Source organism: Triplophysa dalaica, chromosome 22 (genome assembly GCF_015846415.1).
Source record: "Triplophysa dalaica isolate WHDGS20190420 chromosome 22, ASM1584641v1, whole genome shotgun sequence".
In the NCBI taxonomy this organism is placed as follows: Eukaryota; Metazoa; Chordata; class Actinopteri; order Cypriniformes; family Nemacheilidae; genus Triplophysa; species Triplophysa dalaica.
Genome location: NC_079563.1, coordinates 19,634,287 through 19,652,848, shown reverse-complemented (window position 1 = coordinate 19,652,848; position 18,562 = coordinate 19,634,287). Strand labels below are relative to the sequence as shown.

Sequence of the window (18,562 nt, the reverse complement as noted above, 5' to 3'; positions counted from 1 at the left end):
CACGGTTCTGGAAAGAGTCTGTCAGCATTTCAGTGGAACAGGTGCAGTTCTTTAGCGAGTCTGTTTTTTTGGGATGTTTTTCATTCATCTGAAGGTTTTTTTGTGGTTGTTTGTTTAGTCCGTCAGTGTGAACAGCCTCTTCATTGTGAGATCTCTCATGTGATGGGTTCTGATCCGGTCCGTTACGATCTGTCTGGATGGTTCAGTCACGTTCAGAATAATCCATCGGCTCTCAACGCTTGTTCACTGCTGCACAACTCTTCTGTGTAAGAATACACACGCTCGCTCATTTCTTCTTTACGTTGACACAATGCCATTTACATTTAGTCCTTTAGCACACGCTTTTATCATAATGATGTGGGAAACAACGGAAGCGATTAGAACAAGATAAGGACAATGAAAAGCATAAAAATAAAAACCTATCAAACCTTCATTTCTGGAAATCAAAACACATTTATTTCAGAAGCAAACTTACTGGAGATATTGTGTCTGGTTTATTTTAAAGAAAAATATATATATAAAGTTTATGCTTAAAACAACAACAAAAAAGTCTGCCAATAGTGATAGAAAAACAATCTTTGGTTTAGACTTAAATTAAGTGACATGTTCTGAAGAAAATGGAGAACTAGCCTTTTTAAAAAATAAAATAAAAACCTATCAAACCTATTTAACCACTGAATGATGCAAATGATCAATCAAGTATTCCAAAGGGCAATGATAGTAATTAAACAAATATGAAATTGATGCTGCAAAAAAAGAATTTCTTCCTCGGTGTGTTTGTTACGTTTTCTTGAACAAATATGGAAATATTTTTAAATCAGCAAACATTTACCCGAGACACAAAATGATTTAAAATGTCACGTGTGGTTTCCTGACAAATAAAACAAGAAAATCATATAATAATTACCTTTATTTTTCCCACCCCATATTCGGAAAATGTGTTCTCAAATGTGTTTTAAAACAAAAGAAAAACAAAATCAACAAAAATGTAAAACATTTGTTTGCATCAGATGTTTTTTTAACAGCAAAAAATTCATTTCTTTGAAGGTTGGTCTTTTTTTAAGTACAAATATCAAAAAATTCAAAATAAGAGTCAAAGTCAAAAGACATTTATTTCAGAAGTAAACTTACAGGAGATATTGTGTCTAGTTTAATTTAATTAAATAATTTAGTGTATGCTTAAAATAACAACAACAAAAATGTCTGTCAATAGTGTAAGAAAAACAAACTTAGATAAAATGTATTGACTTTGGTTCAGACTTTAATGAAGTTACTTTTTTTATTTTTCTTTAAACTAGCCGATCTTAAGTCATTTTCCCTCTCAGGTAAATGTATTTTGATTTAAACATTTGTAGATATTAGCGGGCGAAAACAAGACAAAAACACAAAGTAATGAATAGATGAATTCACAACAAAACCCCACAGCAGGAGATGAGAGAGAGCATCAGAATCTCTGTCTGTCTTCTCTTCTGTAGAGCGGCGATTAAAGGTCTGTTCGGGCCGCGGGCGTCTGTTCCTCCTCTCTGTCGGGGTTTGGGTGGTGTTGAGGGTGGCTCTCAGCGTTCTCTGGAGAGAAGCGGCACGGTTCGCAAGACTCTGAGCGGAGGGATGGCGGCTCTCAGGAGACACTCTCTCTGCATCTCTGTCAAACTTCAGGCGGTGAGGAAACACTCCCGTTACCATGGAAACAAATGACACGTCTGTTATCTGTTAATGTTTATGAGATCTGTGTGCTGATGGTAAACACGTGTGTGTGTGTGTATACGTGTGTGTGTTCAGGACGCTCTGGTGAATGTGATTCGTCGAGCTCGGCCGGTGTTTCTTCAGTGTTTGAGTGTTAAAACAGATGCTGGTGTCTTTGATGTCCCATCACTGCGTGTACAGCTGCACTCCACACACCTGCTGCCCGCGCTACACCTCTACAGAACAGGTTTAACACACACACATGTTTCAGGTCCTGTTCAAATCTGTACTTTTATTTTCACCTCATTTGGTACGTTTGCAAGTCATGCTCATGCAAACAATCCTGTAACCTCAGAAATAAAAAAGTGAAATTCATCTGCACATAAGAGATAAGTTGATATGCAGACGTGTGTTGAGAGTACAATGATGTCATATATTGTGATGTATTATTCATACAGCCATTCACAATGTAGTCAATATTTTGTTAATGGGATTTTCTCTTTTTATTATTCTCTCCCTCTGTGCGTGTGTGTGTGTTTGTTTATGTGCGTGTGTGTGTTTGTGTGTGTGTTTGCATGCATGTGTGTGTGTGTGTGTTCCAGGTTACCCTGACCACATGTCTGTAGGTGATTTCCGCTGTCGTTTCCAGGCTCTTTCTGCTCTTATCATGAAGCGTTATGGTTCTGTCTTCATCACTCCAGACGAGAGGAAGGTCTGGACCTCATCGTTCACACTTAACATCACATTTCTGTCTAATGATGAGGAGATTTATCCCCATGTTTATGGATCAGCAGTTTCTCAGCCTCATTGACCTGACGCTGGATGTGTGTGTGTGTCTCTGTGTGTTGATATATCAGGCCGTGGAGGAGTTATTGATCGAGCTGGATTTGGACAAGAAGAGTATTGTGTTGGGCCTGAGTCGGGTGAGCCGGGTTTTGTTCAATAGTCAATATTCATTTGATCTGGATGTTCATAAATAAAGATCACGTGTGTGTGTGCGTCAGGTGTTTATGAAGCGTGGCGTCCTGAGGTCTTTAGATCTTCAGAGAGATCAGTTGGTGAGCAGTTGTCTCGTTCAGATTCAGGCATCATGTCTGGGTCACCTGGGCCGCCAGAAGTATCGGCGCATGAAGGTCAGTGTCATATTCATCGTCTGATGATGATGAGAGGTGATACAGACTCAGTGTGTGGGATCAGTTTCAGTTGATGGTGAGATGTTAATGTGTGTTGTGCTGATCTGGGATCAGGTTCAGCAGATGGCAGTGCGATGTATTCAGAGAAATGTGCGCGTTCTGACCGCAGTGTCCAGCTGGAGTTGGTGGAAGCTCTTGTGTCGAGTTCGCCCCCTGCTGGACGTCAACATGGATGACCAGAGACTCAGATCCAAAGAGGTACTGAACCCCCCCACACGTCACTGATTTAATCTCTAAATGATCCTCTGTACAGACACACGCATATAAAACACAACCACAGTGTGTTATACAATGTCAAAATTTTCATTGTAAATCAGCATTTCTAGATGTACTGTGGCCACTTTAGTTTAGTGTCGGTCGAATTTTGACCAAATCAAACATAAATTTATCCAACAGCACTGTAAAAGACTGACAGCGTGACAAGACGCATGAAATCTGTGAGAAAAATCCAGGTTTCTTAAATACGTGAAGAAATATGACTGTCGTGTTGCTTTAAAGTAAATCTGAACTTGTATTTGAAGTCTGAAAAAACACAGAGAATATTTGCTGTCGTATTCACCTGTTTCTCCAGTTTTCATTTTCTTCAAATGAATGCAAATAAAAACAAGATTTTAATGTGAGATTTGGGAGAAATGTTGTTAGTAGATCACAGAATGAAACGAGAATTATCGTTTTACCTAAAGACATAACCAGTAAAAAAAAGTAATTCATTACTAGTTACTAAAAAAAATTGTCAATAGATTACTGTACAAATGATTCTCTCAATCAACTACATCAACCTTGACTAGTAAAGTGATTTAAGGATTGACACGAAACAACTTTTAATTCATTCAAATAAATAATAAATAACTACAAAAATTATTCTAATTAACCCACTAAAGTATACAAATGTGAAAATGATACATTTAAGCGTACTTTTAAGTTAGACTTTGAATTTTAATGTAGTTTCTACTATTGTATATGTTACACAGTATTTAGTTCAATTACATCTGAAGAAACTGTAATTAAATGAATTAAATCGTAATCCCTTACTATACTTTATAAAGGGGAAAGTAATTAAAGTACAGTAAGTAGTTACACCTAACACTGCAAATATCTATACATAGTACATTTTAAAATCAGAAAAACAGTCTGTGAAATGGAAGAGTGCGGGTTGTGATATATCTGTACCAGTGTTGTGTATCAGTGTTGTGTGATTGTTGTGTGTCAGGATGAGATCAGCGCTCTGAGGAGACGTCTGGAGAAATCAGAGAAGGAGAGAAATGAGCTGCGTCAGACCGCAGACAACCTGGAGACCAAGGTTTGTGTGTTTGTCCTTTAACGTGTTTGTCTCTGATTGAAGAGATCTCTTACAGATCACAGAGTTCACATGTGTGTGTGTGTGTGTGTGTGTGTGTGTGTGTGTTTGTGTGTGTAGGTGACCGCTGTGACGAGTGAATTTAGTGATGAGCGGTTTCGAGGAGATGCCATCAGTCAAGCTCTGGACATTGAACGAGCAGAAAGACTTCGACTTGCCAAAGAGAACAAAGAACTGCAGGTACATCACAACCATCGTCTCGTCTCTATATGACTTGTCCACATGAATCTTCTGTTTCTATATGTGTGATGGGTGCAATCAGATTAGAGTCTTAGTTTACATTGCACAATATGCAAACAATAACCAATGAAACTGGTATAAATTAAGCTTTAATTTAAGTCACTTTGTCATATACTTAAAATCTAAATTGGTTTGCATCAGTTTGCATTAGAGGTGTTCTAGTAATAAGTTAGTTTTCATGAAAATGAGGTGTCTGGTGTTCCTCAGAGTCGTGTGGATCAGACTAAAGTGTGTCTGGAAGCTCTTGAGAGGCAGTTAGAGGAGGAGAAGCAGAAAGTGAAATGTAAAGAAGCTCTCGCTGGACTGGCCACAGGTACATGAAGCATCGCTGACGGCAACACAATCAAACAAGACGAGAAAAAAACTGATTGTTTGTGTCTTTTGCTTTCGTCCGCACGCAGAGAGCGAGCTACAACTGCAGCTGGAGTGCGCGCAGACGGAGGTGGAGTTTCTGCGCAGACGTCTGCGTCAGACAGAAGAAAGACTTGAGTGTGAGAAAGATGCCAGACAGCAGCTGGACATGAAGGTAAAGCTTTATGCGAACCAGGTTTGAGGACCTTTCAAGATACACCGTCCCTATCCAATAAAAGCCAGAAAATATAACAAAATATGAGAAAAGGAACATTAAATATGAGCAACTGCATTTTAATTTTCATAGCAGGCAAGCAGATAAAAAAATAAAGAGGATATCAATGCTATTGAGATATTATATGGTGTTGGATCTCTCTGTCTCCCCCGTGTGGCAGGTTCAGGAACTGCAGGTTCATCTTGAACAGTCCAAACGATCCGTGACGGACCTGAAACGTCAGTGCAGACGACTGACCTCTGACCTGCAGGACGCCCGTGTGTTGACAGACAGCCTGCAGGGCCGCGCTCACGAGATGGAGAGGAAACAGAGGAGGTAAGTCTCATTGTCACACAGAGGATTAATATTCACCGTCACGCCCGTCGGCTGATGAATATGCATGACACGTGTGTGTGTGTGTGTGTGTGTGTGTTTGTAGGTTTGACAGCGAGCTGACCCAGGTGCTTGAACAGGCTGATCATGAGAGGGAACAGAAGGACAGAGTCATCCAGGAGAACACCGCCCTGAACACTGAGATCTTCACACTCCACAAGACGCTGAAGGTATGACCTGAGGTCAAAGGTTGTGCGTTCACCATCTGTGAGTGTGTCTGTGTGCTCCTGGTGTCCTCTGTGGGTAAAGTGAGTGTGTCTGTGTGCTCCTGGTGTCCTCTGTGGGTAAAGTGAGTGTGTCTGTGGAGATCAGAGAGAGAATGATGAAGAAAAGTTGACTTTCAGTCTGTCAGTGAACATTAAAACAGTAAAGAGCCTCGATGTCTCATGAAGAACATGACATGAGTTCAGATGTAAATGATTGACAACACACACACACAACGCATACACACACAGCACAATAAAACACACACGCACACACAAACAAACAAAGAAAACACACAACAATAACACACACAACACAATGAAACATACACACACACATCAATTACCCCCAAACACACCACCATCACAAACACCAAAGCACAGATGCATCCACACAATAACCATGCTCACACACAAACAAATTATAATCAAACACAAAAATAACACACACACAAAGCATACCACATGAAAATACACAAATGACGATCATACCCACACATGCAAATAGACACAAAAATGTGTGTCTTTTACTGTTGTGTTGTGTCATTGTGATTTGTGTTTGTTGTTTATGTGTGTGTATGTGTAGGAGAGTCAGGTGGAGGTGACACACTTGCAGCAGCAGAAGTTAGAGTTGTGCGCTCAGATTGGTGATTTGAGCGCTCCGCTACACCTCAGCGCAGACTCCGTCCCAGAGCTGAAGAGACACGTGCGTGATCTGGAGATGAGAGAGAGAGAGAAAGACGAGGAGATCAAACAGATGACCAGCAAACTCAAACAACACGAGCAGGTACATCAACACCACACACATCACTTCTCTTCATACAACATTAAAAGTCATCGTTCTGAACATGCACTCACATGAACCTCATATATAAACTGAGATGAACACGTGTCGTTCAGAGAGCATCACCATTATAACCATCACGACACATGAAGATATGAGGTCAGAGGTCAGAGAGAGCTTTCAGAAGGATCTCGTGTAGACAAACATGATCCAGACAGAACTCCACTAAAGTCATCCTGCATGTGCTGATTGTCAATGTTCTCCTCAGATTCATGTGCGCTTTGAGATGGAGATGGAGAGAATGAAGCAGATCCATCAGAAGGAGCTGGAGGACAAAGACGAAGAACTCGAAGATGTGCAGAAATCATCACAGAGACGAGTGAGACACACACAATGAATTACAGTTACACGGATCAACATACACACCTGTCTCATACGTGAGTGTGTGTTTGTGTGTGTTTGTGTGTGTGTGTGTGTGTTTGTGTGTTTGTGTGTGTGTGTGTGTGTAGCTTCGACAGCTGGAGATGCAGTTGGATCAGGAATATGAAGAGAAGCAGATGGTGGTTCATGAGAAGAATGATCTGGAGGGTCTGATTGCCACACTGTGTGAACAGGTGACACACACACACCGACACACACGCACCGACAAACAAACACACGCACGCACGCACACACACACACACACCCACTCACACACGAACGTACACACGCACCCTCACACACAAACACATTAACACACACATACACTCACACAAACACACACACACAGAAACACCGACACGCACACACACACATATACACTCATTCATCTCTTTCTTACTCACTCACTAGCTCACGCAATAACTCTCTCTCTCTGTCTTACTCTCTTACTCTCTCTCTCTATCAATCTCTCTTTCACTCTTTTACTCTCTCTCTTTCTTTCACTCTATCTCTATCTCTATCTCTCTCTCTCTCTCTCTCTCTCTCTCTTACTCTCTTACTCTCTCTCTCTATCAATCTCTCTTTCACTCTTTTACTCTCTCTCTTTCTTTCACTCTATCTCTCTCTCTCTCTCTCTCTCTCTCTCTCTCTCTCTCTCTCTTACTCTCTTACTCTCTCTCTCTATCAATCTCTCTTTCACTCTTTTACTCTCTCTTTCTTTCACTCTATCTCTATCTCTCTCTCTCTCTTTCTCTCTCTCTTACTCTCTTTCTCTATCAATCTCTCTCTTTCACTCTCTCTCTCTCTCTCTCTCTCTCTCTCTCAGGTGGGTCACAGAGACTTTGATGTGGAGAAGAAGCTGAGACGAGACCTGAAGCGCACACACGCTCTGCTCAGCGACGCCCAGCTGCTGCTGTCCACCATGGAGACGCCCGGTCAGGGTCATGACCCCGGCGCCAAAGAGCAGCTGGAGAGACTGCGGTGTCAGGTGCCGCTGCCAACCCATCATCACCACTGCATACATTCACAGAGCTCTGCGTTATCTGTCACAAACATTCACAAACTAAAATATAAACCTCAGATATAGAACAATATAAAACAACCTCTGAGATTTGTCAAGAGGGCGAGTAAATTTCATTTAATTTCTGCGTGAACTGTAACTTTAAGATTGGTTTTGTTGTTCAGGGTCACAAATAGTTCCTTCATGTGTGATGTGTTTCAGCTGGAGGACAGTGAATCTCGAGGCTGCGAGGCCGAAAGCGTGCAGAAGACTCTGTCGGCAGAGCTGGAGAACGCTCAGGTTGAGCTGGAGAACATCTGCAAACAGAAGAGTCTGGTGAGGAACAGAGTCACACCCCTCAGAACGAAGGAGGACTCCGTTCATCTCCATTCATCTCTGCTCGTGTGTCTCTTCAGGTGGATGAACAGCTGTCTCAGATGAGATACGAGAGGACAGATGTGATGAAGAGACTTGAAGAAGACCAGGAGGACCTGAATGAACTCATGCAGAAACACAAAGCTCTTATCGCTCAGGTCTGCGTGGTCTCTGGTCGCGTGTGAGATGTTTTTAATGTGCTGGTGATGATTAACAGAGGTGTGTGTTTGTGTCAGTCCTCCAGTGATATCTCACAGATCAGAGACCTTCAGGCTGAACTGGAGGAGCTGAAGAAACAGAGACGGACTTTACAAGAGCAGGTGAGCAGAGAAACTCTGGAGACATCTGGACCTTCATGTTTGATTCTAATGAGGAAGAATCTTTTCTCATTCCAGTTTTTCTGTTGTGTGTGTTTTGGATGAAGTGGTTGTATGGTGATCTCATGTTGATGTGTGTTCTCAGCTCCAGACCAGCGTTGATCATGTGCAGTTTCTGGAGTCGTCCACGGTGTCCCGCAGCATCGTCAGTAAACAGGAGGCTCGGATCTGTGACCTGGAGAATAAACTGGAGTTCCAGAGAGGACAGGTCAAGAGATTTGAGGTGAGTTCAGACCCACAGAGAGTTTTCTGACACAGGACGTCTTTGATCTCACACGTGTGTGTGTGTGTGTGTGTGTGTGTAGGTCCTGGTTCTGCGTCTGAGGGACAGTGTGGTTCGGCTGGGTGAGGAGCTGGAGCAGGCGGCTCAGGCCGAGAGCAGAGAGAGAGAGAATTCACGATATTATCAGCAGAGACTATCAGATATGAGACTGGAGATGGAGGATCTGACCGTCAGAGAGCAGGAGAACAGCCGAAAACGCATGGAGCTGGTGAGGGACGCACACACACACACAAACAGACACGCCCGCACAGAAAACACAAACAAACACACGCACAGACACGAACACACACACACACAGAAACAAACACATGCACACACGCATGCACTCACACACAAACCAATGCACCCATAAACCGTGCACACAGACACACAAATACACACACGACATCATATGTTTAAGAATCAGTAATGTTCTTTATAAACAGTACATTGCATGCGATATAACATAAGAGGAAGCTCCAGACATCTCACACTGTGTCCTAACCATGTATGTTAATATAATAGACAGGTTTTTATTTTAAGAATTGACATTATGAATATGTGTTGAGTGACGGCAGGGTTTCTGCTCGCCGCTTTTTTCTCCCTCAGCGGCCGCCCACGAGCCTGGCATGAGAATACACAGAGCTCTCCTGAGAAACCTGTAAATATTCATCATTTAACACACAAAGAAGGCGGCCGGCGTCATTACAAACTCCCGCCGGCATGTAATGCAATTTGACCCGCGGCGCGCAGAGACTCGGCGGAATTCAGTATTAAGAACATTAGCTGCAGCATCACTGACGTCTGAAGACTTGAAGTCTGAGACACACACACATGCACACACGTGCTCTCGGCCTCTCCAGGTTATTGGCTATGAAGGGGAGGGGGCAACAGTGAAGGTGTGGTTGTCATGGAGATGAGGGGAGCGCAATGGGATTTGTTGTATCAATAACCTTGAGGAGACAATGGCAATGAATCATAGGCAGACGGTGGCGGCGTGTCCGGGAGACTCGGAACGTGCAGAGAGGAGGAAAATAAATCTCCAACTCACATGATTAAATTACTCTATAAATAACAGCTGGAGATCAATAGTACAGCATCGTGCTGAAGAGAAACAAGAGAAAAGCGCTTCCTTATGAAAATGAACCAGGGTTTATTATTGTCAATGTGCCGAGACCATTTTCACACAAAACATGGTAGTTCAACTATGATTTTACTACAGTAACCATTGTTTTGTTTGTAAATTTGTTTATTTGTTTAGTTTCTATGTAGCTTTGGTATATTTAGTGTCAGTGTTTTAGGGAGAATCTTGCGTCAGAAACATCTCCGGGTTTAATTTTATCCCCCATTAACAAAACAAAAATAAACAATGTAGTTTATAGTTAATAAGGGGTTTTGTGAGGCATTACAGGAATTTGATTCCCTTTATTGTCATTGCATATAATACAGTGAGGTTTGTTGTCTGTTTTTGTTAAATTGATTTATTATTAGAAACAAGAAAAACTATTTGGGGCTTAAAGGCTGAAGTATAGTTTCCTATGCAACGGACAGCGTACAGTGCGTGTGACTCAAATTTCCTCATCAGAATAGTACGCGTACGCTCAGGTCGCCCATCCAATATCTTGTCGTAATTAGTTTAACCACCAGGTGGCAACTGTGTCCCGAGAGCCTCGATTCAAGGTAGTAGATGAAAACCTGAACCCTGCAGGCTAGAAGAGGAATTGCAATATGTCGTAATGCACATACGTCACAACCCGTGTGTAAGCGTATGAGTCGAAGGACGCACACTTTGCACGTCTGTGCGTTCGGCTGTAAAAAAGAAAGAAAGAAGTATACCACAGGCTTAATTCTCATCTCCTGAAGTAAAACAGAAAGCACATCTCTCCTCAACAAGCCGCTTGAATGAAGGTTTCTTTCGTGTCTGTAGGTTTGTTTCAGTCCTCATCACTGATGTTTTTCGTGTGTTCAGGAGATGCAGGTGGAAGAGTTGAGCGCAGTGAGACAGACGCTGCAAGCAGATCTGGAAACATCCATCCGTCGTATCGTTGATCTGCAAGCTGCCCTGGAGGAGGAGGAGTCAAGTGAAGAGAGCGACTCAGAAAGGTATGACCAGTGACATCTCCATCACCTTTTGTCACTTCTTCATACACATCTTCAGTCTCACTGAGGACAGTAAAAAAAGCTGCATCTCAGTTTCAATACTGTCCCGACTATACGATATTTGTGTCAAAAGTTTGATTTAAAATGAACTCACAAAATAAGCGTCTTCTTCACTTGTTCGATCTTAGATGACACTGTAAACACCAATAAAAGCTTTAACTTGGCAAACAACCATGGTATAAGCGAGATAATCCATGGCTAGCCGTACATTAAAGGATTTTAATGCACTTCGCGTCAGTTGGTTCTTCGCCTCCACGTGGTGCATTAAAATCCTCTAATGCACGGCTAGCAGTGGATTATCCCTGACACATCACACATTTAAACTAAGCTTTTATGAACTCATGATGTACACCACAGTCGTTGTAAAGCACGTTATACGTTGTTGGTTGTTTACTTTATGCGTCTGATGCCTGAACGTTTGCACCTGGAAGTGGTGGAGCGTGACGTCAGGTCGACTTCAACACAAATGCGCACACTATCCCATCATCTGACAAGAGCTTGTCTTGTGTAGATATGTGGATATTGGGATGCCTATTGTATTTTTGACATTATAGTTCACTCTTTGAAACACACACCAGGGCTCCAGACTGCGACCAAATGGTCGCATTTTGCGACCAAAATTTGAGAGTGTGCGACTGAATTTTACATCCAGTCGCACATTTGCTACCAGTAAATTTGCCTCCCCCACCCTCCGTATTTTTTTATACATTAAACGTGGAAGGGGCACGTCAATGATCAATGAAATGAGCAATGAAATAATCAATGAGACGCGAGCGCACACGCACGCAAACACACACACACTCGCACTCGCACACACACACACTCGCAAACATACTCACGAGACGCGAGCACACACTCGCGTTTCATTGAGTGATGCCTGTCTGTGAGGCGGCCAATGCGTGTGAGAAGAATAGGAAATGGCCACTGTAAGTGGCTAAAATGCGTGGAGGGGGAGGGGCCTAGAGATAATCGAGCGCGCGTAAACATCTGTGGGAAGGAAACGGAGACAAATATCATCACAACCTGATATGTGACCCTGGACAACAAGACCAGTCGTAAGTCGCACGGGTATATTTCTGACAAAAGACGAAAATACATTGTTAGGGTCAAAATGATCAATTTTTATTTTATGTCAAAAATCGTTAGTATATTGAGTAAAGATCATGTTCCATGAAGATATTTTGTAAATTTCCTACCCTAAATATGTCAAAACTTTATTTTTGTGAGTCGATCCCTTAATATCGCGAACAAAAAATGGTCAGAAACATGCCTACAAACTTAACTCGCTGCTGTCCGCTCTATGAAAACTACCCATTCAAGTTTGCTATCTATGTAAAGTTAAGAGATTCCGCTTTCAAATTAATCTACTCTCTTCTATGTCATTACAAGGGTAAGCCAATAGAGAGTGTTAAAACAAACCTGTTTCCTCTTAGCAACGGCCTGCTATAGCGTCTCACGTGCAGCGTACACAATCCGTCATGATCGCGCTTCAAAACATGGATTCTGATGGAAGCGTGTTTGCTCAATCTAAACACTAATGACAGCAATAATTTAACGAACCTAGTAAATGATTGTTTCGCAAATCATTGGGAAGATAATACAGAATGTCCAGAGACCGGCTTGACATAAGGGGATGCCCCGGAAGACGACGAATTCAATCAATGTTTAGATCGCTTCGACTCCGTGCCATGAAGGAATACAAAGTGTTCACTGCGGACTCAGAATTCAACCCGCTTGAGTGGGAAAATTCTTCAAAGTTCAGGTCAGTTAGTCACAAACGTTCTTAAATACCTTCTTTACAAAGTAGTGGTTTTCATGAGTTGTTTATGTCAAAGTTATGCCAATTTTGCTCTGACAAAATGTAAACAAAACATCATCTTAGCATGTAGATCTGCCTCTGTTAATGATGATTCGTTGCCAGCTCAAGTGTAAAATTTTATATGTTCCTGGAGAATTATTTTTATGAAATTGTGTGTGTATACAGTTTAAGCTGTGGTAAATCAATGGTGTAAGTTTCATTTATTTCCCATCATTAGTAATATGCGTTGCTAAGGACTACTTCTGGAAAACTTTATAGGCGATTTTCTCAATATTTAGATTTTTCCCACTCTCAGATTCCAGAATTTAAAATGGTTATATCTCGGCCAAATAGTGTCCTATCATAACAAACTATATACCAATAGAAAGTGTATTTAGTCAGCTTTCATGTGGTGTATAAATCTCATTTTTGAAAAATTTACCCATAAGACTGGTTTTGTCGTCCAGGGTCACATATGTGCGTGTGTCTGAGCTATGAGCAAGCAAACTATTGATTCGTTCATCCGACCTGCGGCTAGTGTACCAGTGCCAGAGTCTACAGTGTCACCATCGGATGATGATGCAGAGTCAGAGGTTGGTGTGGCGAAAAAAAGTCACATTGTAACTGTGAAATGACCGAAAGGTTACTAAGCACTTTGTTACTAAGCACTTTTTTTATTCTGAATGTATGGTATTTTGTTTACTATATGTACTGTCATGACAACGATGGTGCTGTCAGTTTACCTTGTTGTTGCATCTTCAAAAGTGCAGAATAAAATGTGACACTGAATTTGAAACAGAACATTGTAATTTCTGCATCTATTATTAAAGTATTTATTAGTAATACAGTGGAAATTAGTAGATTTGGTTAGCATGTTGATTTACGGTATGTGCCCCTAAATTTTCTGGTTGTGCCCCTAAAATTTTCAGTTGGGGGCCACTGTGCTCCTGGTGAAAAAAGTTAGTCTGGAGCCCTGCACACACACACACGTTTGTTTTATTCTCCATCTCCGTGGGGTCAGTCCATAGGCATAATGAGTTGTATACTGTACAAACTGTATATTTTATCCCCTAACCCAACCCCTAAACCTAAAGATCCTAGAAAACTTTAAGTATTTTCAGATTTTCAAAAACTATCGTTCTGTACAATTGATAAGCTTTTGTGCCCGTGTGGACCTCGATTTTGGTCCCCACAGTGACTCGAGTCCCCATGAGTTGGTGTGTATTCAGGTTTAAGTCCCACACAATATTATAGGTATAAATATAAAACTTCATGTCTCTAGGGTTTAGTGTGTGGTCGGTTTTAATTGCTTCATTCTTTTTCTAAATGTGAAGAGATTTTCCTGTAAAAGCTTGAATAAAGCCTCTCTCCCCAGATACCGCGCTCAAATACAGAATCAGAGTCCACAGACTTTAATCTTCACTGCTCACACATGCTTTCCTCGTACCTCTCTCTCTCTCTTCACAGTGTCCAGACCGCTGTGGAGTCTTTTTCTAGAAAGAAAGATCTGTAAGCACCCAAAGCCCACCTCTTTCATTTCTGATTAAAGAAATCAGTTTGCATTGTGTTTTTGCTCAGCGAGGTGTTTTGATGTTGTTGGACTGTAACGCGGTTTTGAAATGACCATCAAACGTCAGGAGTCAGTGTTGATGGATGGTCCAGCGTTGTGTTTGGCTGTTGTTCAGCGCCGTGCGTGTATGTGTGGATCGTGGTTTCTGTATGAAGATTAACAGAAGCGAGGAGACACTCTCTGTATGGCTGTACTATTTCAAGTTGTCTGGCTGTGATATGCTTTGTCTTGTGAATAATGCATGCGCATTAGCTGAGACCCCCTGTGTCCCATCGCTTTCAGCTGTCTGTGAGAGCCCACAGAAGAAAATCCAGTGTTTTTCTCAACACTGAGCCAAAGTGCTTCTGCCACAACTTCAGTTTTACATTTCTGAAAACACCATTGTGTAGATGTTCAGAGTGGACTTATGTGTGTTACTGGTCCCAGTCAAGAAGTCTCAATGATGTTCTGGTGCTGGATTGACAAATCTGATTCATGTCAGATTTATTTGACCTTGTATGTGCTTTTCCTACATTTACTTAAAACAATATAATGGCAGGCTTTGACATTGATGATTCTACTCGTACATAACAAACTTATTTATCCATTAAACTTCAACTCACGGTCAAGTGGGTGATATGCTGATTTATTCAATCATAAACACTTTAATTTGAAGATAAATGAAATTCTGTCATCATTTCTCACCTTCGATTCTGATGAACACAGAGAAAGATATTTGGAAGAATGCTTATAACCAAACAGATTTTGCTCCCTATTGACTCCCATAGTAGGAATTTACTTTATCATTATTGCGTTCTGTTGAACACAAAAGAAGATATTTTGAAGAATGTAGGACACCAAACAGTTCTATTATTTCCTACTATGGGAGTCAATGAGGGACAAAATGCGTTTGGTTAAATGCATTCTTCCAAATATCTTTCTCTGTGTTCATCAGAACAAAGAAATTTATACAGATTTGGAACAACAGGTGGGTGAGTAAATGATGAGAAAAATTAAATAAAATTGATTGTCCATAAGTGTTTCCATATGGAACAGAAATCACGTTATATAATATACTATTAAAAGTCAAATGTTAGATATACATTTTTGTAAAACCAATTTATGCATTATAATGTTATTTTAGTACTTATGACCCTCTCCAATGTTTCAAGATGTGTTGATATAAATCAAGTTGATTTTGGTAAAGCAGTTAGATTTGATCATCATCACTAAACTAATCTTAAATCAACACTTGAGATTCCTAATAACACATTGAAAACACCAAATAAACGAAAATAAAATATCTGATGTTTTATTATAATTTTTTTTCCTTATTCTAACTTTAAGATGTTACATTGAATGCTTTTGTTTTATCTTAAGAAACTAGAAGTTTCTTAATCAAATTCTTAAAGAACGCAAAATATTTGTAGCTTTTTTATTACAATTTGTGGCAGTTAAGAACAATTCGGTCTCTCCATCCGTGTAAATCTGTTGGATCTATTCACAAGTGTTTTTCTTGTGATCACTCAAAGCTTCGCTCCAGATAAATAAAGAAATACAAAATTGTGCTTTTCTGCTTTTGGTTTTCCAGTACATGACCTCGGTCTCATTCCCTCCTCACACCAGTTTACGTGTCGTAATTGAAGGCTTACATTTGACAAAAACTGTGCGTCTTGCCCTGATAACAACAGCGCTCTCCAAACTAATGAACTCACAGTTAGCTGAGCCCACGGCCTGCTGGGTAACAATGAGCTTACATCACCCCCACGTGTGACTCCTGCGTCATGTTTTATTCATGTAGGTCATGTATGTATATTGATTAACCGATGGCATGACGACATGATGTTCATTCTGTGGATTAACACAAGGTTTGTGTTTCAGCGACAGCATGTCAAGCGTGGGGTCCAGCGTGGGAACGGAAGACGTCGGCGAAGGGATTCGGCACTGGATGGGCGTCCCACGGGGGGGCAGCTCTGGCCGTCAATCTGTTACTGATACCATGAGCACCTACAGCTTCAGGTAACGCTGACTAAAAACTCACAACATCAAAACACAGGTCATCATTTTCATCATTTTCATCATTTTCATCATTTTCATTCTTGTGACAGATCATGCACTCAAGACCTGGATGAAGATGCCAAAGAAACCTCTGGAGGTCTTGGGAGAGCATCCTCATCCACAGCCCTCTCCGAGCTCCTCGAGGGTCTGAGGAAGAAGCGCGCCGGATGTGATCGAGGTTCGGAGGGGGGCGAGGGCAGTACAGTGTCGCTGCCCATTTATCAGACAACGGGAGCCTCCACACTCCGCCGTAGGGCCTCTGCGCTGTCGCTGGAAGCGGAGGAGGGACTGGAGGACCTGCCCCGACTGGGCATACTGAAACCCCCCAGCCCTCATCTGCCCCGTGCGTCCAGTCTGCGCTCCTTCTCTGAAGCAGGGCCGACGTCATCCATGACCACATCCAGCACGGGAAAACTGAGCCGCTTCGGGTCCTGCGACTCGCTGGCTTCTGTCACCTCAGCTGCAAGTTCCCGTAGCCACTTGTCCAACCTCGCCATCCCTGAGGAAGGGGAGGAGGAGCTCGGCAGGAAAGGCCTGCCTCCTCCCGGCTCCTATCAGTCGTACCGTCGCCGTATGCTCGGCGGTCTGGCGGCTGAAGGCGGAGAGTCGCCGTTGGGGGCAGAGCCTCTGGTGTTTCAAAATCGCCGACTTGCAGGTAACCAAGACAAGATGATCGACACTGGAGATGCTAACTCTGACTTTCTCCCGGCGATCCGTCGGGCGCAGTCGACCAGCAGTCTGGCATCCATCGGTTCCAGAGGGGGTCAGAGACGAGCCCTCAGCGTGCACTTCGGGGAGTTACCTCCACCCAGATCGTCACGCAAAGAGTCCGACTCGGATTCCTCCAGTTCTGGCGGATCTCAGAAGAGACGTGGACCTCAGGGAGAGAGGCTGGAGGCTGAGGGCAGCGAGGATGTCAACTCTGTGATGAAAAAGTACCTGAAAAAAGCCGAAGTCAACTAGGTTGAGTTCCAAATTTCTTTTGTCGCATGAGAAGTTGTTTTGCATGATCTGTTGGTCACACAAAAGAAGATATTTGGAGAAATGTCTTCATACAATAGATGTCAATGGAGTTCAGTGGTGTTAGATTAGCGACATTCCTCAAAATATCTTCTTTTGTGTTCCAAAGAAAAAAGAAAAACATGCATGTTTGACATGAGGATGAATACATGTTTGTTTCAATAGAAAGTGAATGTGAATTTAATGACGGTCTTCTCTTTTCTCAGCCGAAGGCGTTTGGAGAGTGGTCCCCGTGGCACACTAATGAAAGCACAAATACACTGAGGATTTATTTTGGACAGCGTTTGTACACATGAATAAAGATGTTAAAGTGAAGTGTACTCCTTTAATTCTGTGCCCTTTCAGGTCAGGAAAGTGAATTTTGACCCGTTCGGACAGACTTTATCCAATCCCTCGCAGCAGTCAGTACAAATTTGTCAATCGGATGTAAACAAAAACGTCAAGCAGAATCGTTGGTATTTGCTTCTGACCTTTCAGAGCAGAGGAGCGGCGTGACATTCGCAAGAGAAAAACAGCCCAAACAGAACAAGCATTTTGCTTCAGAATGCAGTGAACGTTCATGTCCGTCATGATTCTGAGATTAAACTCATTTAATCAGATGACATGGATTTACACTGTCATACATTTAAATTAGTACTTTTCTCAAAGTAAAAATAAACTGCCAAAATGTTTAAATGAGTTTATACTTAACCATCTGCTAAAGAGATAAGGCAAGAATTAAGATGAATTCAGCAGATTTTTCTACTTGCTAAAAAACATTCCCCAGAAAATCACTTTGGTTCAAATGGATCTTGGTTTAGAGGTTTGGATTTGTACTGAAAGACACTTTGGTAACACTAAAGCATGCATGTATAAGGAGTTATTAAAGAGTAAAATGCATTATAATTCTTCATAATGTGTGTTGCAATACATTATATGTAGTTGTAAAGAAAAAAAACTGTTATAATGGATTGACAAATTATTTATAAGACATTACAATGATTTAAATCTACTTTTATAATGCATTATACGTACATGCTTTATATTTGTATTGCACTTGCAAACAGACTTTAAGGAAACAGAAGTTACTGAATGACCATTACATTAAGCTATGTTGAATGGAGTTACAGAGATCTTTCCTTGCGT

At 41.7% G+C, this 18,562-nt stretch overlaps 1 protein-coding gene across 3 annotated transcripts in view; it reads left to right on the top strand.

Annotated features, from left to right (window-relative positions):
* LOC130411712 (unconventional myosin-XVIIIb-like) overlaps positions 1–18,036 on the top strand; it is a 25,105-nt gene extending 7,069 nt beyond the window's left edge. For 2 of the 3 annotated variants that reach the window (XM_056736534.1, XM_056736536.1), the window contains 28 exons: positions 1–41; positions 119–266; positions 1,476–1,659; positions 1,780–1,930; positions 2,286–2,395; positions 2,541–2,606; positions 2,688–2,816; positions 2,931–3,074; positions 4,087–4,176; positions 4,294–4,413; positions 4,681–4,786; positions 4,875–4,999; positions 5,220–5,374; positions 5,478–5,601; positions 6,221–6,421; positions 6,687–6,797; positions 6,928–7,032; positions 7,665–7,826; positions 8,061–8,174; positions 8,255–8,371; positions 8,450–8,533; positions 8,676–8,813; positions 8,896–9,081; positions 10,822–10,955; positions 14,278–14,319; positions 16,241–16,378; positions 16,468–17,380; positions 17,644–18,036. The exon at positions 1–41 is cut by the window's left edge and continues 80 nt beyond it. In XM_056736534.1, the coding sequence (XP_056592512.1) occupies positions 1–41; positions 119–266; positions 1,476–1,659; positions 1,780–1,930; positions 2,286–2,395; positions 2,541–2,606; positions 2,688–2,816; positions 2,931–3,074; positions 4,087–4,176; positions 4,294–4,413; positions 4,681–4,786; positions 4,875–4,999; positions 5,220–5,374; positions 5,478–5,601; positions 6,221–6,421; positions 6,687–6,797; positions 6,928–7,032; positions 7,665–7,826; positions 8,061–8,174; positions 8,255–8,371; positions 8,450–8,533; positions 8,676–8,813; positions 8,896–9,081; positions 10,822–10,955; positions 14,278–14,319; positions 16,241–16,378; positions 16,468–17,380 (4,138 nt within the window). In that variant the 3' untranslated portion in view covers positions 17,644–18,036. The remainder of the gene's footprint in view (positions 42–118; positions 267–1,475; positions 1,660–1,779; positions 1,931–2,285; positions 2,396–2,540; positions 2,607–2,687; positions 2,817–2,930; positions 3,075–4,086; positions 4,177–4,293; positions 4,414–4,680; positions 4,787–4,874; positions 5,000–5,219; positions 5,375–5,477; positions 5,602–6,220; positions 6,422–6,686; positions 6,798–6,927; positions 7,033–7,664; positions 7,827–8,060; positions 8,175–8,254; positions 8,372–8,449; positions 8,534–8,675; positions 8,814–8,895; positions 9,082–10,821; positions 10,956–14,277; positions 14,320–16,240; positions 16,379–16,467; positions 17,381–17,643) is intronic. The other variant, XM_056736535.1, reaches the window with a different exon arrangement.
* The last annotated feature ends 526 nt before the right edge of the window (positions 18,037–18,562 follow it).